This window comes from Columba livia, chromosome 24 (genome assembly GCF_036013475.1).
Source record: "Columba livia isolate bColLiv1 breed racing homer chromosome 24, bColLiv1.pat.W.v2, whole genome shotgun sequence".
In the NCBI taxonomy this organism is placed as follows: domain Eukaryota; kingdom Metazoa; phylum Chordata; class Aves; order Columbiformes; family Columbidae; genus Columba; species Columba livia.
Window position 1 is genome coordinate 1,255,777 of NC_088625.1, and position 19,935 is coordinate 1,275,711.

At 43.4% G+C, this 19,935-nt stretch overlaps 1 protein-coding gene across 11 annotated transcripts in view; it reads right to left on the reverse strand.

The window, feature by feature from the left end:
* Positions 1–19,935, reverse strand: part of NCAM1 (neural cell adhesion molecule 1) — an 83,739-nt gene that overhangs the window by 61,960 nt on the left and 1,844 nt on the right. Inside the window, exon 1 of one of the 11 annotated variants that reach the window (XM_065040226.1) lies at positions 17,073–17,346. The exons of 9 other annotated variants lie outside the window; for them this stretch is intronic. In XM_065040226.1, coding sequence (XP_064896298.1) covers positions 17,073–17,094 — 22 coding nt within the window. In that variant the 5' untranslated portion in view covers positions 17,095–17,346. Of the gene's footprint in view, positions 1–17,072; positions 17,347–19,935 lie in introns of those variants that run through there. One more of the 11 variants, XM_065040224.1, reaches the window with a different exon arrangement.

A 19,935-nucleotide genomic window follows, 5' to 3' on the forward strand; every position in this document is an offset into this window, starting at 1 on the left:
TCCATCTTGTGCTGTGCTCAGTGCTTTCGGGTATCGTGTGCATTGCCAGGTTTCTCCTGTGGTTAACCCAACAGTCTCCTCATGAAAAAATAAAGGCTTGTGGGGTTTTGCATGTTCAGAATAACAGGAAAAAATAGCAGGGGCCCCTTGATTTAAACAGTATTCTCTATGAAACTGCACCCTAAGCAATAGCTGTTGCAGAACATTTTAAAATCTCTAGCTACAAAGTAAAACTCCGAACACACTTTGTTGAAATCCACCACTAAATGCCACAAGAATATGTACAAAATTAGAGCAAAGACAGCACGTGCACATCAAAAATGCTACAGGGGAAAGGATGGAAACAAGCGATGGGGAACTGAGCAGCATATCCCCGTATCTCAGTAGATAAATGTCTACTAAGCAGCTCTGTGCTCTTGAGTATCTTTCCCATGGTAACAGAAAGGGCTTGGGCAACCGAGCTGGGACATGCTGCCTGGATTTTGGGAAGAGAAATCATTATTTCCTAAGAATGCTGAGCAGCAAGTTGTGACAGTCATTTCAGAGCCTGCCCACAGGTCTCCAGTGCCAACAGGGCCTTCCCACTGCCTGCCCTCCACCTCCACTGGGAGACAAAAACTAAACCTATGTAACAGCCAATTAAAGATAAATCTGTGCCCCCTTCTTCCCTCAGTGAAAAGCAACAGACTTTAGAATCTAGGGGAAAGAAAACCCAACAGGCAAACCAAGTCTACCTACTCCTTTAACTTCGCCCACCGGCCATCGCTCACGTACACACGGTGTGTTAGCATAACTAAAGCACCCCGAGGAGGCACTAGTTGTAAATGAGAGCACTCGGGTCACTGCAGTAAATCACGGCCCTTAATTTCATGTGAAAGAAGGGAATGTTGGACTACCGTCAGACCCTCAAAGGGTCCTTTGTTAGGATGGGGGCCTGTGCATAAATATGTTTCAGAAGCCCAGAGAAAGGAGGTTTAGAAAGGAAAATGCATTTTTTTGGCCTTACTTTATCACCTTTCAGAGAACCAGTAAAGAAGCTGAAAATCAAGCAGAGATAGAACTGACAACCTATAAGCAAACACAAGTAACCTTTTCCCCCCACACTATTTCACCAACAAAGAACGCCTCCAAAGAGCCCTGGTTCACCTTTGGAGTCACTGGAACATAAAAGCAGCAGAATAAAATCACAAACCAGAAGTAATTCTATCTTTATTAATACTGCTGATTACACAATCGCCAGTGATGTGGATCAATACAGCTAAAAAACCCTGCCCCACTATTCCATCAGATAGATCTCATAATCAGTCAAAGCCAATGAGTGCACACTGCAGTGCCGTAATATCTTTGGTTGCCAAGTATTGCCACCGCCCATCTCAGAATGGGTTGGTGTAGCACTACAGATATTGTCTTGCATACAAACTGTTACTCTCAGTAACACTACGTTAGAAATGCCCATGTGAACGTCTCTGGTGAGTCGGGGAACGCTACCGAAGATCGTCAGACAGCGCTGTTGCACAAAGTGACTTATGTCTTGACACTTGAACATGAGCTTCCCATCAACTGAGAGCCTCCCAAAAGGTCACATGCGGCCAAAGGCTAAGCCAAACGCACAGCTGGAATCTCCCCAAGATCAGTGCTGTATCCTCCATGGAACCACAACCACGGAAATTGTCATGACAAAAGCTTTCAGATCAGAACGGCCAAAAAGCCAGCGGCATTATAGTGGAGCTGAAGGAAATGATTTAAAACCCCATAGCGAAATGCCACATCAGAAATTAGTGATTAACCATTAAAATAAATGGTGTACATTCACAGCCAATTAATGCAAGCAGCTCAGAAGGGAAAACAAGCTCCTGCACAATGACTGTGCTGCATGCAGAACTCCTATGTGCTTTATTTCTATCAAGAATTCTGACAACGACAGGAACGCGCGCTGTCTCCACTGCACGATTCCAAGGTGGATTTCACAATTGACAGCTTTTTTTTCCTTTTTTTTTTTTTCCCTAAAAATGAGTATTTGTGTGGGAATGAGAACATTTCTAATAAGAAATAAATTATCCCATTCTCTGACGCAACATGCTGGCATCTATAATTAAAGACCTCCAAAATGGATACAGCAGTTTTCTAAATCTGAATCCCACATTAATTATACCCTTCCGAGATGATTCTGCATTGTTACACGTTATAATTGGAACAGTTACGAGCACATGATGTGACTGGTCATTAAATCACGTGAGAAAGAAGTAGCTGAACTTGTACTCTATAGCACACCCTCTTTGCATCTTCCCAAAGGAGAAGAGGGCACGCTCAGATGGTAGCCAGCAGCCAAACATTTTATCATAAGCTTGGATTGTTTGTTAGCAGACAGGTCAGACTGCAGGTATATATACAATAAGGGTATTCTCAGCTATCCTTCAGCCTTTATCAGACACGCTGCGGAACGCCAGCGTCAGCCGTTCCGTACCGCAGAGCCTTCCCAGCCTTGAGCTGTTTGCCTCCAGGAAACATTGAGCCCTTCAGCTACAGTACCTGCCTGCTCCTTCAGGAATGAATTCCACTGCCAAGCCTTCAGACTCACACCATAAAGCTCAACACCTGTTTGTTCCATTAGAAGGGCAGCATCTACAGACGATGAGTAGCATCCTTCTGAATTTTCACCATTTCTCTGCTTGCCCAAAGACCACAAACAACATGGTGACGCAGAGGCAAAGTGCATCTAAGTTTTTCATAAGCAGCTCAGATGTACACAGGCCCTTTTCTCGAACTTCCCCACTGCAATTCCTTTTGTCTTCAACAAAAAGAGCAGCAATGTCTATTAGTGCATGAAGTATTAAAACGTGGTTGTTGTCTCTACAGAATCAAGGAGCTCCTTTTGCTTCAATGAAGAGTGCAGCCCTAAAAGACCATCACCAGTCAGGGAAAACAGCCCAGGGCTGGACACACAGTCAGGAAAGAAAGAACAACCAAAAAAGCCCCCAAATGAACAAACAAGAATAGACATACAGGAGGGAATGGGCTTTTAGAACTCCATGGGGAATGGATTATACATGATTTAGCCTAATCTACTTTACCTTCAACAGGTCCCACATAAACAAGGCTAGCACGCATGCTAAATAAAAGCCCCGTGAAATGTCAATGAAAAGTAATATTCAGTTACAGAAACTCATCTTCTAAATGGAATAATTTCACAAGTGGAAAATTTCACAAAGCCAGAGAGAGTTTGAACTAGAAGTCAGGAAATGACTTTATCTAGTGAAGGTGAGCAGAGGTGGCAATTTCCATACAGGCAAGCATTCGGATACGCACTGAATCTGTAAGACTCGCGTTGCTTCGTCACGCATAACAGTGACTTGGGAAGACAAACACCGTAACTCCAACCTCGAGAATTACTTTTGCTACAGGTATTATACAATCTGTACTTCCTAAAGACTGAGACAGAAATAATAACAGGTCTCAGTGACAATGTCAAGGTGGAGAACTCCCTTCAATATCTGAACTAATGATACTATATTCATTACAAAAGAAAGATAATAACCTTTTGCATGATGCTAAAATTAAGAGAAAAGTCAACTGGAAACTCAAGCAGCATGGTAAGATGCTTTAAATACAACACAAACCCTACGAGAATTCCTTACAGATACGCAGGGTTCTATCTATAGCAATTAAAAATAAATCAGAAAACCCAACACCGGAATGATCCCACTGAGAACAGCCACGTTCTGCTCCGGAAACGGAATCCTTTCTTCTTTCAGAGGTCACAGTTATTTTGTTTCTATACCCATCACTTTAAACAGACGATTTACACGTTTCCCTGGCAGACTTCACCCATCAGAGGAAGGGTACCGGACTCCCCACTCAAGTAACTCCATCCAGGACTGTGCTGTCCCCGCTCACTCCCTTGAGCCTGCGTGCAACAGGCAGAGAAAACAGTGCTTGCAGTAACACCAGCCTGCACGGCTGTGATAACAGCGCAGGAACGTGCCTTTCAGCAAGAGAAAAATTGATCGGATCGAATCAGCTGTTCTTCCAATTATAAGAGTCTGAGTCTCTGTACTGTCACAAGGGACCTCTGCAATCCTCTTTGAACCAACTGTAAAACACTGCGACGGTCCTTCCAGCCCCCCGGGAGACTGGACGGGGCGCCCCCACTCCAGGGGGCTCATCTCCCCCTTGTCTTCACTACAGCAAAGCCATCGACTTTTGTCCGTTATTTTAGTAGAACTGTGTTTTCCCAACCTCTTCAACTATACCATTTGATCTGATTTTCAATAAAGATGTATTGAGGACTTGCTTTCCCACTCTCAGAAATACCTAGTATCATTACACAGAATCACAGAATTTATTCCCTCATCCAAATAATTGACGAATATATTGAATAACACCGGCCCCAGCACTGCCCCTGAGGCACTGCACTGGGTACAGGCCTCAACTGGACTCTGCCCCATTGACCACGACTCTCTGGCTTCTTCCCTTCAGCCAGTTCACAGTCACCTCACTCCCCGCTCATCCAGACCGCACTCCCTCAGTTCAGCTGTGAGGATGCTGTGGAGACTGTGTCAAATGCCTTACTCAAGTCAAGGTGGATCACGGCCACCGCTCTGCCATCATCCATCCATCATGCTATGTCCTCATCAAAGTCAATGAGGTTGGTTAAGCACGAATTCCCCTTGGTGAAGCCATGTTGACTGCCCCTAATGACCCTCTTGTCCCTGATATGCCTTGAGATGGCACCAAGGAGAAGTCGTTCCATCAGTTTCCCAGGGATGGAGGTGAGGCTGACCGGTCTATAGTTACCAGTCTATAGTTACCAGTGTAATGAAAAATTACAGTACTGACAAAATCTTACCCACAGCTGAGAATTCACATGTTTTTAAGCCGTTCACATCAAATGTAAAAGATCTTGTGTGCGTAGTTTTGACAAGTCTTAAAATAAGGAAATTTAGTCAAGAGTTTTCTACAGGAGACAATCATTTAAATAATTAAAAAAAAAAGAAATCAAGCAGCTGCTGCCAAGTCGAGCCTTGGCTGTAACTTTCTCTGGAAGTGCTCTGTGGGCAGACAGCTGAATGGATAGCGACACAACTTGTGCTGCTGGCGTCTCATTACTTCCGTCTTTCTGTTCTTTGGCTGCATATGACAGTTTCACTTGCACAAGAAATGTCAATTCTGTAAAAGGGCATCTGTACTGAACAGTGTTTTAATGTTCATTTTATATCATCTGTGCACATTCAAGAAAATACGTCTTTCAGTAAAGCTTCCGCAATTGCTCGTTAGACGAGACAAAAGCCTTTAGGTTCCATAGCGGGGGTGCTATTTACCGGACTGCTGTGCATTTCCAGAGGACCCATCTATTCCACTGAAATTCAATACTGCCCCTACTGGGAAATCCTGCTTTTACCATCCAAGACAGAGCCCTGGAGCCAGCTGCTGCCACACGGGGCACGCGGATGGGACGGCTGACAGACCTACAGCCACAGCAACTCGGATGGACAAAACCGAGTTCCTGCTCAGGAAACCTCAGGACTAAATAACACTGCAATAAGGTACTTCTGATGTTCTGCGTAGCTCGTAGCTGTTAAAGGATTGCTCTTATGAGCACATCAGTAAGGTACACAGACATCTCCTACAGAAACTACAGGGGAATAACAGGTCTTAACAGCTTTTTTGTCTTTCCTTTATTAAACAGCTATTAAAATTCCAGACTATATGGCTTCCATACTGAGACCACCCAGCGAGGGGTTGCAAGCATTTTCTTTTTTTAAAAACAATTACACATTGCTCATTCTTTTCCTTTGAGTAAAGCTTTCATGATACATACCACCTCTTGCACATTAATAATGCTCCGTTTGTTAAGATTCAGCATATTACTACCAGCCAGCTCCGTCTTCCCCAGACTGCGATAGAAGCTGTCGCTGTTAGATTGGTTTAACTCTTTTACCCACGTCATTTCAATAGCTCCCCTAGATTCTGGCAAACTCTATCATCCTTAAGGCTAGTCAAGTGAAAACCAAAGTAATCAGGAACAACACAACATACATAGAAATATTAACAAAGATTTCTGATACTGTGCAGAATTATTGTTTTCTTTAAACAAATGGATTAGCCAATGGATTTGGAGGCAATTAGAAACACTCTACGAAAGACACTCAGCACAGCTAATAACATCTTACATGGAGCAGAACATCCAGGCTTAATTGATATGACAATCACAGACACGGTTACTTCCCGTGGATCTGGACACGTGCTGACACAATACTGCGGTATTATTCCTCTCGGGGCTGGGGACATATGTCTGAAACTCGAATTTGAGGAGCCCAAATAGTCACCACATCAAGAGTGGGTCTGGACTTATAACCAGACTGGAACGTTTTGCCAGATTCCAGAGACAGACTTCCTAAAGAGACTCATCATGAGTTTCAGAACCATCTTTCCAGCTGCCACCCTTGCCAGCAGGCAGAGTCACTCACTGTTATGCATTCTGTGTAAACTAAAACCAGGATCTGTAGGAACAGCAAAAACAAGACACCCTATTATCCATAAAGGGAGGATTGCAGGAGCAGGCGACTTCAGGGCCAGAATTTTTCTGCAATCTCAACTTAGCTGTGTGTATAGAGGCCTTTTCAGCAATCCTCAGTTTGTGTGCTAGTCTCAATAGTGTGATACTGATCTGGACTAGGACTTCACATCCAAGGAAAAAGTTGCTTAAGTTCTGACCTAAACAGCAAGTCTTAAACTTCTGGGAAGCCTTAAACAGAAATACCTTCCAACTGAAATATTCCATTCTATTTAGTAAGTTCTTCGCATTCTCTACAGCCACCAGAGTAAGGTACAAAGCGGGGTGTGAATGTCATCGCTCCTCAACCACAGGTATGTGTGCAGATCATGCTCACAGGCCCATGACAAAGCTCAGCCTCTCCTACATTCAAACTGCAAGCAATTACAAACAATTCTGATTTTGTTCAACATACCATTGTTTTATAGAACAGCACATGAGGAATGTAAACAAGCACCAAGCAAGGCCTGTGAGCAGTACTATGCAGCTGAGATCCATCGACTCCTGCTGGAGACTTACACACCATTCCAACTTGGACTAAGAACAAGGACAGATGCCAACGCAGAACAGAGAAAACCATGAACTTGAACTGTGGAAGCATAAATCAATTTAACACCCAGCATTAACATCTGGGAGCATATTCTTCTAGCACACATCTACTTAGGCTATCATAAAATTAGGGGGAAAATGATTTGGTGCAGAAGGGTCAGAGAATCTCAGTTGTAGGTAGAACACAACGCAGCAGCCCAGTTACAAACTCCCAGATGCAATGCTTCCCCCTTAAACACGTAATTAACTGATAGATCCATGATATCCTGTTTTCTTGCTGTTTTTAAGGGGCCTAACTCTGAGTGCAAGGAATAACAACCTTCTGCACAGAGAAAACCCCTTCACGTGCACAAATCAGGAGTAAATTACCCAGTTCTCTCCACGTATTCTGCCTGTCCACAAAATACCACAGGAAAAAGTGCACATTCTCCAAAATACCAGAGAGAAATAGCTAACCTTTTCTGAAGCACAAGCACTGCTGCCGTGATTACAAGTTTTCCTGAAACCTGTACTAGAAGCTTTTCCCTCTTGAGTCCCTCTGAATTAAGCTGGATTTTTCCCCCTTCCAGAACAGTTCTTCCCTTCGTTCTCATTTATTTGTTAGCATGAAAAGTCTGCTGCTTTCAAAATGCATCTCTGCTAAAATCCTGACACAGGATTGAAGTTTAGATGACAGATTGCTAAGCAATTTCCTGCCAAAGACTTACAGCGAGTGTTCTCCCCGTGTCTTCTGCAATACCATGAACCTAATGCTAAGCAAAGAAAAGAGGCAGGAAAAGCAGTTGCAGTCACAACAGTGACCCCAGTGTCCCTGCCCAAGACGTGGAAGCCCACGATGCAGCTGTTGGTAACGGGCAGGCACTCACAGCAACACGGGACCTCCTGCCTCAATTTGCTTAATTGGAAATGACATCACAATTTGTAACACCATTTTCTAATTCTGCAGCAGTAATCTATAACGAATTAGACAAGGCTCATACAGGACCGGCTTAGCCTTCAACCAGAAATAACTGCATCGTCATCTTTCCCCTTTTGTACTTTTTCTGTGCAAAAGAGAAAGAAATATAGTAAAGAAGAGAAAAACAGAGCAAGTCAGAGCTTGGGAGGTTAAAATTAACACTCAAATGATAAAAATATGCTATAAAGAAGAATGACAGAGTACAAGTGGTTGATACAAAGCCTTCCATTACAATGGAAATGCACTGTAGCTCCTCTTTCCTCAAGAGACAATTATCCCCGGTGGAGAGTTCCCTGCGACTGCCCGTGTCACATCAAAAAAATGCTAATTGTACTATGAGAATGATGCAGAACTCACAGAACTCATTGCACTTCTAGGCCATTCTCGTTTTGTTCACACTTGACCAACCTATTGAACACATTCAGGTTGGATTGTCGCTATCCATCTCAACAGGACTCAGCACCATGCAAGTTTGCTTGCAATAATAAAGGACTTAACTGTTCTGTTTTTCTAAGCATGCGAAAAAGGACATATGCAAAGCCTGCTTCCAGAATGCTATCCCTTGCAAATTTATAAGCATAGTATTTTCCATCTGTTTTCAAAGAATGTCAGATAATAAATTACTATTCCACCTTCTGTTCTGGAAAACAGACCTTGTACTCCTCTTCACGTCCTGTCCCACCCTCCCCGTGTCTCTACCCACCTCTGTCATCAGACCCGGCCGATTATCCCACCAAAACAAATCAAGCAGACCTAGATCGGCTTCAGTAAATTTCCCCTTTTTTGGCTGATTTACGACTGGATTTGTGATACGTGTTGTGGGATTTTTACACTGTTTACCTACATGCCATTTCAACTCATAGGAAAATCCTTGCGTCGCTAGAACTGAAGGATCGGAAGCCTGACGGTATAAATCATTCAACACGTACAATACTGAGAAATGGCTGGAGGTTTACTATCAGATTTTATACCTCCCTGGGACTCCAGGTTCTCCTGAAAAACTTCGTCCCTTCGAATAAAGGCCAGAGAGAAGATATTGTCAATGGCAAAATGGGGAGCCTGTTTCCTTTGGAGGGCCACTCGCTTGCAAACCACTTGTCAGGAAGACAGAGGAAACACGCAGCCTTTACCTTGCGGAGGGAGGGAGGCTGGAGATGGACCCGTGTGCACTCTGTAAGCACGAGAGCTCTTGAGTTCAGACCAAGATGACAAGAGAAGCTCTGCTTCTCTCGTGTAGCGCCACATTAAAACACCCACCAGTTCTGGATTCAAAGTCAAGAGAAGCAAAACTGCAGCGCTGCTTCTAACTCCTCCTCAGCTTGATGGAAAACAAGATTAGATAAAGAACAGAAGGTACTGTTTGGTAGAACAAAGCCTTACTCAAAATTTATCCTCATATAGCATCCTAATAATCCCCCCTACGTCCTCGAAACCAGGACTTGGGCATCTACAAAGACAAAGGCAGTATCTGATGGCACAGCCAATGCAGAAGAGAAGACAAGAGAGATGAGGTTACTGCACGCTGAGCTCTGCTGAGCTCACCGGCTCGTTTCTACCCTGCCACAGCTCCAATCAACACAACGCCTACAGCTTTTACAAAGCTTGCTGTCCCTGCCATACAGTCTACCAACCGTAAGGCAAATTTCTTCCCAGCCTCCCAAAAACGGTCAGTTATTAACCGAGTCGAAGACTAATCTGACCGTCTTTCTTGGAACAGTATTTTCAAGGATGGCAAGGGAACATACCAGTCCAGCTCCTCTGATTAGGTTGTTGTTTTGTACAGCGCACGTAAAGCTTGGCTCAGCGTGACACAGGGATCATCACTGAGAACTTAGTGTATCAACTTCACAAAAATAAACTGTCACTGCCATTTCTGTCCTTAGCACTGGAATAAAACATGCTCATGTCACACCCATGCCCTTCAGCACTATCACACTGAAATCCCTTTGATGCTACCCAAAGCCATACTTGTACAATCACAATCTACCAGAAATACTCCTTTATTCTCCTTGTCAGACCCAGCTTCTCAATGTCGAGATGTTTCGAGACACCACTATGGCAAACCCAGCTGTCCATCGCGCACTGCCTGCAGTGATCCATCGCAGCTTTCTTGTCTTGGCAGAGGATGTTTAAGCAAAGCAGATAAAAACCCAAACACCAGGCAAGTATTTCTTCTGATATACCTTGACAGTTCTAAATATTTAAAAAATACACTTACGATTTGCCTGTCCCGCCCACAATATCAGTCCATTACTCCACTTCAAAAGCACAAGGTCATGAAGGATATATGTGTATACACAAGATACATAGGTAAGTACCACTGATCTTTATTGTCTTATATACGCTCCCTGTTCCAAAACACAAACTGAATTTAGGGTTTTTTCCAGAGAAAGCAACTTGATCAACAGAACAATAAATTAGTGCCACCTAGTGGAATTCAAGATGTTAACCTGGCCGGAGCTCCCACATCACACCTGGCTGGTATTCATGACCCCGCAAACATCTAAATGAATGAAAGCAGAAACAACTGGACAAGTCTTCCCTACAGCGCGCACTGCTGACCAGATACATCGGTACAACATGCACTTGAGCCTTCCTCAACTTCTAGAAGACTGCAGAAGCAACAAATAAAGACCAATACTCTTCAACATCAGCAGAAACTCCTGTTTAGAGCTACTGAACATGCAGCCAATAGCCCTGCGGTTACAACAAATACGGGCCAAAACCACAACAGAAATATTTGGTATAATGGAAACAATATTGCATTGATTTACAACTATTTATCCAGCAATTTTGAAAATAAGAATGCATAGGGAGGTTTAACATAGCAATATCATTGCACCTTATTAAAGAAAATTATGTACTATTACTGTGCGACTATGTGTTTCTCTGTTCCAGGCCCTCTGCAAGGGCATCAAGATCATTTACCTGCTATACAGAAGGAAAAAGTATTATCATTAATCCACCCATCTGTGAGTTAGGTCAAGCAACATTCACATGAGCTTCTCTACTTCTGTTAAGATTCGGATTTGTTGCTACAGCGCCCAGCAGACTGCACATTAACTTAGTGAACGCTCATGTCCAGAACTGCTTTGGACCGTGCACAAAGCAGTATTGTTATCCCGCGTTCAGACCGCACGCTGCCCACAGCATCCTGTGAGATAACAAGACCGGATCTCACCTATAGAAATGGGCGGCAAGTACAACGGCATTTGTCTGGCAGCCAAAGAGCTGACATTTACCGTGCCGCCATTTGGCTCAAATGCGCAACACTTCTAAAGTTTACATCAAATATGTAAATGCAGATACTTTAAAATGCTTCCGGGCCTGATGCAATGACAGGCAGAGATATTTTTAGTTCTAATCCATTTAAAGCGCTAAATTCCAAGGGAATCAGCTGCATTGCTTTCACTCGCCACTTCAGCTGAATTCTTCTGGACCTGCTCACTGCAGCCCTCAAGAAAAGGGAGATAAGATAAAACCATTCACCTGATAAGGAAATAGCTTTATCCTTTATGTTTTAATACTTGCAGGTACTACTGTATGTCCCAACAAACAGTAAATCACAACTGCATTTGTGCATCTCGTAAAACAAGTACTCTCCAAATACAGCGTTTCTTTTAACCAGAATAAGCTTTGAAATCAGAATACACTAGGACTTCCATCAGTAGATAACTGGCATACTCAGTCATTTCTTTGGGGATTTGCATTTTCAAAAGGTGGACAGAACTGAAACAGAGAGACGGGTTATCAGAAACCTAAGTGTACATGTTAGAAAGAAACCGACTGCTTTCATTTATTGCTATTATGAGAACAGTACAGCACTTAGATTTTTGTCATTTACAAGTTGTTATTTTACCAAAATGATGCAAGCACGAAACCAACAAGCTTGTGTCTAACAAGTTTATTTCTACTATTGTTGATAAGCAAACAATTCATTGTTATTGATAAAAGGATAAATATTTGCAGTGTGTTTGCCCTGTGACTATGCACAGAGCACAGGAAAAATACAAGGTAAACATACTGCAGATATTGTTTCAATAGCTTTCCAGCTTCCAGTTTCTTGGTGACAACCAGTGACAGGACAAGGGGCAATGGGTGCAAACTGGAACACAGGAGGTTCCACTGAAAGATGAGAAGCAACTTGTTGGGGTGAGGGTGGCAGAGCCTGGCCCAGGCTGCCCAGGGGGGTTGTGGAGTCTCCTTCTGTGCAGACATTCCAACCCGCCTGGACACCTTCCTGTGTCACCTCATCTGGGTGTTCCTGCTCCATGGGGGGATTGCACTGCATGAAAAAGCTCTTCCTGTTGTCCTTGACCCCTCTCGCCAGGTTTAATTCTAAGGAGGCCTTAGCTTTCCTAGTTGCCTCCCTACACCCTCTGACAACAGCCTGATATCGTCCCCAAGTGACCAGCCCCTCCTGCCATGATCTATAAACTCTCCTCTTCCACTTGAGCACACCCAGCAGTTCCTGTTCAACCACGCAGGTCTCCCGGCTCCTTCCTTGACTTCCTACATGTCAGGGTGCTCTGATCTTGTGCCCGGTAGAAACAGTCCCTGGACACCAACCAACTATCTTGGGCCCCTTTGCCTTCAAGCAGCCTTGCCCATGGCATTTCCCCCAGCAATTGTCTGAAAAGGCCAAAGTTTGCCCTGCTGAAATCCATTCATCTTTACCCAAGTGACCCCTCTGAACCTTCCACAGCAATCACGTTGACAAGGTGCCCGTTCGATAGGATCCCTCAGTATGGTACCTCAGACCAGGTGACACGACTCCGACTGATGCGGACAACAGCTCTGCACGCACGCTTAGTGCAGGTTTTACCTCCTCACGACCGATGCTACACAAAAGCAAACTGGACAAGTGCATGAGCATAAACAAACCACACTTTGCTAGGAATAAAGGCATCCTACGAACAGAAATACTCATTTCCAAGTATCTAGACAAAATCTTCCATTAAACAGAAAGATTTCGCAGTATACCCCTAATCTAGAGCCAACGTTCACGCTGGCTTGAAGCGGAAAATTAGTCTTATTCCAGATCCAAACACAAGCGTACGCTGCAGCACTTCATCCTCTGTGTTATTTTTGTCCGTAAAGCCCAAACTACTCAAAATTTGCTTGTACAAATGAAGTGTTTTATGAAATACTGATTTTAGAGAGAAATTGAGAAAAATGATAGAGCTGACTGGCCAAAGCGCACTCACAAAAAAACCCCAATGTCAGAGTTAGGAAGTGAATCCATGTGAAATTGAATCTCTATTCTATATGCTCCTCCTCTTCTTACAAGCCAACGAGATTTCTTAAGCAAAACCCAGCTTAAAGACAGAGGATGGAACAATTCCGCAGCCAGTCAGCTGTAGATACAAAAGCCCTACAATAATAAACAAGCGGTCGCTACAGAACTGAGAGATAAACAATGTTCATTCTTTTTCTTGTAGACGGACCCAGCTGTGAAGAGACAAAAGCTACAACAGAACCACCGCCAGTGAGCTGACGACAGCTCGAGAAGCTTTCCCGGCCTGAACCAAGGTACATACCCAGCTACAGCCCCACCATGGGACAAGCGACAGAGGAACCACCGCTCGGAGTTTGACTGATGACAGTAGGGAGAAAAGCCAAATAGGATTCACACCTCTTCACAGTATTCATTAAGATTTTCATTTCTTAGTATCTGTTACTTCTTCGATTAAGATCCACACGCACAAATTGTATTTTCTTAAGAGTATTCTACTATGCCTTTATTTTTTCCTATCGAATACCAGCCACTAGGGAGAATATAATAAAAGCTAAACGCCTTCAAGTTGCATCCTACAGATCATTAAGAAATTAAACTCCAAAAGGATTTAGGGACTATAGAGTGATTCTGCATGTCTGTTGACAACCCCTAAAAGCACGTTATACTTGTAAAGGATTATCTTTTGAAAACATTGGAACTGCAATACAGTTACAGTACTCCATTCTTCTGAATTCTGCAGGCTTATAATTTAATATATTACTTGGACAAGCAGCTGTTGATTATATTTTTCCGAAATGGTATACACAAGTGTCTGATGACTGTTTCTCTCTGTATTAACATATTCAAAAACACAATTTGAAGTTCTTGAAAAATTATAATTAGCCAATACTGCGAGCATGCATTCTGCATGCCAGATCCTGAACTGCAGAAAATGAGCGTTTAAAGCACGTTGCTAAGTGTTATTTATACTCACAGCTAGAGAGGAAGTTTTAGAAAGGGTTATTTATAGGGCTTTGAAAGTATACACAGGAGGACACCGTATCAGTGTATTGTGTTATCATAACAATGCCACAGCTTGCACAACAATTCAATGACTAAATATTAAGGCACCTATCATTAAAATGCATCAGAGATGGAAATTAACATGGCTTCACCAAGGGGAAGCCGTGCTTGACCAACCTCATTGACTTTTACGAGGACATAACGAGGTGGATGGATGAGGGCAGAGCGGTGGACGTGATCCACCTTGACTTGAGTGAGGCATTTGACACCATCTCCCACAGCCCCTCTGCTCTGCCCTGGGGAGACCACACCTGGAATCTTGTGTCCAGCTGTGGCCCCTCAGTTCCAGCAGGACAGGGAACTGCTGGAGAGAGTCCAGCGCAGCCACCAAGATGCTGGAGGGAGTGGAGCATCTCCCGTGTGAGGAAAGGCTGAGGGAGCTGGGGCTCTGGAGCTGGACAAGAGGAGACTGAGGGGGGACTCATTCATGGGGATCAAGATGGAAAGGGGGAGTGTCAGGAGGATGGAGCCAGGCTCTTCTGGTGACAACCGGTGACACGACATGGGGCAATGGGTGCAAACTGGAACACAGGAGCTTCTGCTTAAATTTGAGAAGAAACTTCTCATAACCACCGCAAACAGACTCAATTTGCAGGCCAACACTTACTCATTATGCCGCAGCTCCTTTCAAAATCACATTCCCAGTACATTGTACTTTAAACATATACACACACCCCTTTTATCTGTACATCTTCTCATTTAGAATACCAAGCAAAATAGCTTGAGAGCTATCATTCATTGAAACAGCTCCATCATTCCCTGAAGTTCAGGTTTCAATATCTCAGAACAAAACGTTCCGAGGTTTTGTTGAGACTGTCAGGCACCTTCCATGATTACACAGGGATGTTTGATGTCAAAGTCCCAGCAAAGCCCACCTTCCCTGCATCTGCAGCCAGGACAGACAGGGAACAGGCAAAGGCAGCAAGACACATTACTTCGGAGCAATGTGTGGTGACGTGTTAACAGCTGGAGTAATGTCAAACCACATTGCCAGAGCAATGACGAAGGCCTAAAAAAAAGTGTTGTCATTCCAAAACTTCCCCATCCTGAAAATTCCCCCAATCTTTACATCTTCCACGTGTTTTTCAAAGGTATTGGGGCCCAGAGTTTTGGCCACCGTACTCATAAAAGGCAAACACTCAACTTTTCACCAATATTTTATTTTAAATACTAATTGCCCGATGATGCGGAGTATTTGTACATCTAATTGAGATTATCTTGCATCCTGCAGATTACATCACACAATGGCGAGTCACTCCCCTCTTCACCCCACCCCGGGCGTTCGACTCCTTACAAGCCAGGGCTGCTCCACATGAAACGCAGTGACCAAATGGGACCGTTCTTCCACAAAACACTGCGCTAATTCTCCCGCATTCAGCCCTTCCACTTGAATGGAATAAAAACCCTTTTGAGAACAACAATTCCAGTTCCCCCCTCCCGCCCCCCTTTTTTCTCGGGCACACTATGGGACTCCTCAGTGCACGCACAATGCAAATAAGGCAAACTTCCTTTGAAAGGGTGATTAATATGCAAAGCAGCCTGCTTTTTAGTGGATGTGAAGAACCACCAACAAGCATTTCCAAATTCTGAGGTTTCTTCAATTATTTCCAGTGTTTATTTTCAACATGAGATTATGCAATAATACCACACATCAAGGCCAATTTGCCAATACTGTGTAAACAATACCAAATTGGCTCTTCATCTTTTGTATCATATTTAAATGCAGCCTTGAATATGCTAGCTATGAAGGCAAAAAAACAACCTGAATTTTCAACTCCTCGAGGTATATCAATCTGCACGTTGAAAAGGCTGCATTTAAACCCATAGTACCTCACTGCGCTTTTTTTTAGATAAATATTTAGAGGATTTTTTTAATACAAAACAAGATAGTTTACAGTATTACAAACTAATTTCAGTAACAATTTAACTAACTTCTGTATGAATATATTGCAGTTCCAGTAACACTTAAAGTACTTTTTTATATAGTTGCTTTTGGGGTAAGAGAGAGAATGCACGAGACATCCAGAAAGGCCCATTCAGATCCGAAGACACTGATTTTCTGTTTCCATTGTATACAATTTTCAGCACTATTTCTCATCATTTATCACCTGGTCAACTGCACTTTCTGTGTACAACTCAGCCAGCATTCTCCTATGGAAAGGACCTTTCGAGTGCCGATATATTACCACCTGTCCCAAATGAGCTCAAAATGTAGACTGAATATGTTAACCGACCCATTTCTTACTCCAACCCTTGATTTCATACACTTCCCAACCTTTTCACACAGGTTTAAACACTCCCGGCCAGGTCTTTGGAAAGGCCTTTTGAGTTAACAAACGTGGTAAATTATTAAGCATCAACAAGTAAGCAAATAATTAACATTCTTGTTTGTCTTAAAGATTTCAACCTTGACACATATATCTAACATAAGCAAAAATGAAAAAGTAAATTAAATACTTAAGTAAGTGTCTATTATAAGTATTTTATAGCAGTAGCTGTACTGAAATTACAGAATTGGGGTTGGAAGGGGCCTCCTGAGATCATCCAGTCCAACAGGGGGAAGCAGCTCCAAGAGGTTACCCAGAGGTCTGCTCAGATGGGGTTTCAATAGCTCCATGGATAGAGGCTCCACAATCTCTCTGGGCACCCTACGCCAGGATTCCGCCACCCTCTTCACAACAAAAATAAAGGGGTTTGACCTGTGTTCTTACGTTTGGACGGGATTTCCCGCATTCCACTTTGTGCCCGTTGTCTCTTGTCCTTGGAAGGTCTAGAAGCCGCAAGTATGACTCACTGCATGGATAGCAATTCTATGCCTTCCCATCATCGTCTTAGATAGAGGGAAAGCACTTCCACTGTGAGCAAAATAATTATTTTAATCTGAATTTTATCCTCGATTTTTATCTGTTCTACTTTCTTTAGGCATCCGTATCGCAAACTAAAAACCAGAGGAAAGCCTCATTGCGGTACTCAGCAGCGACTGCCTCAACACTCAGAAGTGCAACGTGTCCCAAGGAACCGAAAACCCGCCCCTTGGCTCTCGCAGTAACTTCAAAAGGCAACGTTCCTAATGAGCAGCTGCATTTCAACACCATGAACTGAAAGGGCACAATGGCACTGCCGCCAAACCCACCTCATTTACATCCCTTTGCATCAGCAAGGGCTTTAAACCATGGTAATGTGTTTTCCTAAACAAAAGAAACCAGAGACAGCGTAGAGCTGACCTTCAAATTTGCTTCTGTAATTTCTGCCTCAAAGTCTATCTGCCTGGTGGCTCTTTTCTCCCGTCCAGGACTTGAGTGTTGCGATGAAAACCAACACATCAGCCCTGGGAAAACATGCGCAAAGGGCACGTTCGGCAAAGCGGAGACGCCTGGGGGCCGTAGTTCTCTTACAGACACCCCCTCAGCCACGTTGCTCCCAGACATTCGCCCTGTCACAGATGGATATTGTAGAAAGATATTAATACAGTTTTGCTTGTGAATGTTTTCAAACATCCATATTTACAATTTAGTCGGTTTATGTATTTTATCTCACATTTCAGATCTTCCTCGGGGTATGGAAATGGGAAACCAAAAGTGACACCAGCTTTCCATTGCACCTGAAGAACATCGTCATGGCCCCTACTTGCATTTTCTGCCTGTTCTCTTTATAAAAGCTACAATACACACTCGCAAAGACAACAGCTGCTCCCGGTCTGCTTATACGTGCGTTTAGAGAAGTTCACAATATCTGTCTTACTATTTGCAAGTTTTGAGTTAGAATTGTTACTGACAGATCAAACCATACTGAAGCATACTGCCCCGCAACACCAGCGCTTCCAAAGCCCCGCGAGAAAACCAATGAAAAACCAGAACTGTGCATTCTCCATATAAATAGTATCACCAGGTGTGTTTAATAATGAGTAAAAATGCAGGATGGCCTTTTAAAGGAGAAGATAAATGTGCTTTTGTCTCTTACTAAAGCTATTTTCCCGTTCCTCGAAGACTGATGGCAGCAGATGCAGCGCTCCCTCCTCCATCAATTGGTTCTGCTTTCCTGCCAGCCCGACCAGGCAAATCCACGGCATTACCCCCCTTTCCCGCCGCCCAAAAGCAAGCAAAACACCCAAAAGCCCATGTCATCCTCTATCAACAAGAAACAATCACTTATAGCCAATGGCAAAAAGAGTCTATCCTTAAAATAAGTTTCTGGAGATGAGCCAAGGAAAGTGAAGGCACTTTCAGTCTGGAGAGCAGCCACAATCTTTAACACTTAAAAACAGGGTATTCATTAAATTGCTATTACATCAAATGTAAAAAAACCACACCACACACATGAAACACCCCCAGAAAACCTCAGAAGTCAGGACTCTTCAAGTTCACATGTCAAGAGGATAAAGCTTATACAAAATACTCTGTTATTTAAGAAACCATAGTTCTCAGGATGGAAATGGAAGATGAGCCATCTGCTGTGTCTATAAATCAGCTTCTAAATTAAAACATTCTCATATAATTTAACAGTAGATTAAATAAATTATCACTACCACAGGCCATGGAATGTAGGATTATTCTAGAAGATGTAAAGGCGCTCTTTTTTCTGAACCTTCCATGTAACTATTACTTAGACGTCTCTTCAGGGATTCTTCACTAATAAGCATCTATCTCGTGTCTCCTCTTACACCTAAGGCGCTGTAAAGCTGCAGTTAGGGTTTCTTTATTAGCATCATTGTAGCTGCTCCCCTTCTTTCATTGACATCTCCTTCAACATCACAGCTTCCAAAACCACAAACAAGAGCCTCTCTCTCCCCCCCACATCAGAGTGTGGTGAGGTCAGCTGGGAAAAAAAGGTACAAGCAGACCAAAGCATCCTTTAGCATGGAAAGCTTAACTATGTGCTCGGTGCTGCTTTCACCATAAACAGTGTTGCTGCTTTGTTCTAGCTTTTTAATATTTTATTTGGGTTTTTTGTTCTCCATTTTATGCTGATTTAACAGTCCGGTTCCAGCTGTGCAGCTCCCTAGGCACTCTATGAATTCATAATTGTTATTATTGGATAAACACGCGTTTGAGTGGGGCAACAGATGATACGCAGATAATTCTTCTTTGCTTACTCCCATCTATTTTCCCTGAAAAAAACGCTTTATTCTCCCCTCCCACGGCCGAGAAAGCCCGTGTGAAGGTGTCAGAGAGGCGACAGAACAGCACCACAGATAGCAGTCTGGCATCTTAGAACAGCTGAGATTAAGAATGTATGCAGAGATAGCGATTAGAGGGCGTGGCCGAGCCAGATGCAGAGCTGTGCCGAAAACGGAACGCCAAGTCCCCCTTATTTGTTACATACACACCCTCTAATAAGCAGTAATGCATTTTTCTCAGATTATAATAAAGAGAAGCTATATAGTAGCGCGTATGACGCAGGAGAGCTGTGTGGTGTTAAGAACGGGTGTTGTGCTGATGTTAAACAGGTGTCTTGGTTGGGCAACAGACTCTGGCACACTGGTGGCAATGGTCCGCCATGATGGGAGCCGGAGCAGAGCCACGACAGAACAGCAATTGGTACTCTGTTAGCAGACTCAGCTACAGCAGAGTTAAT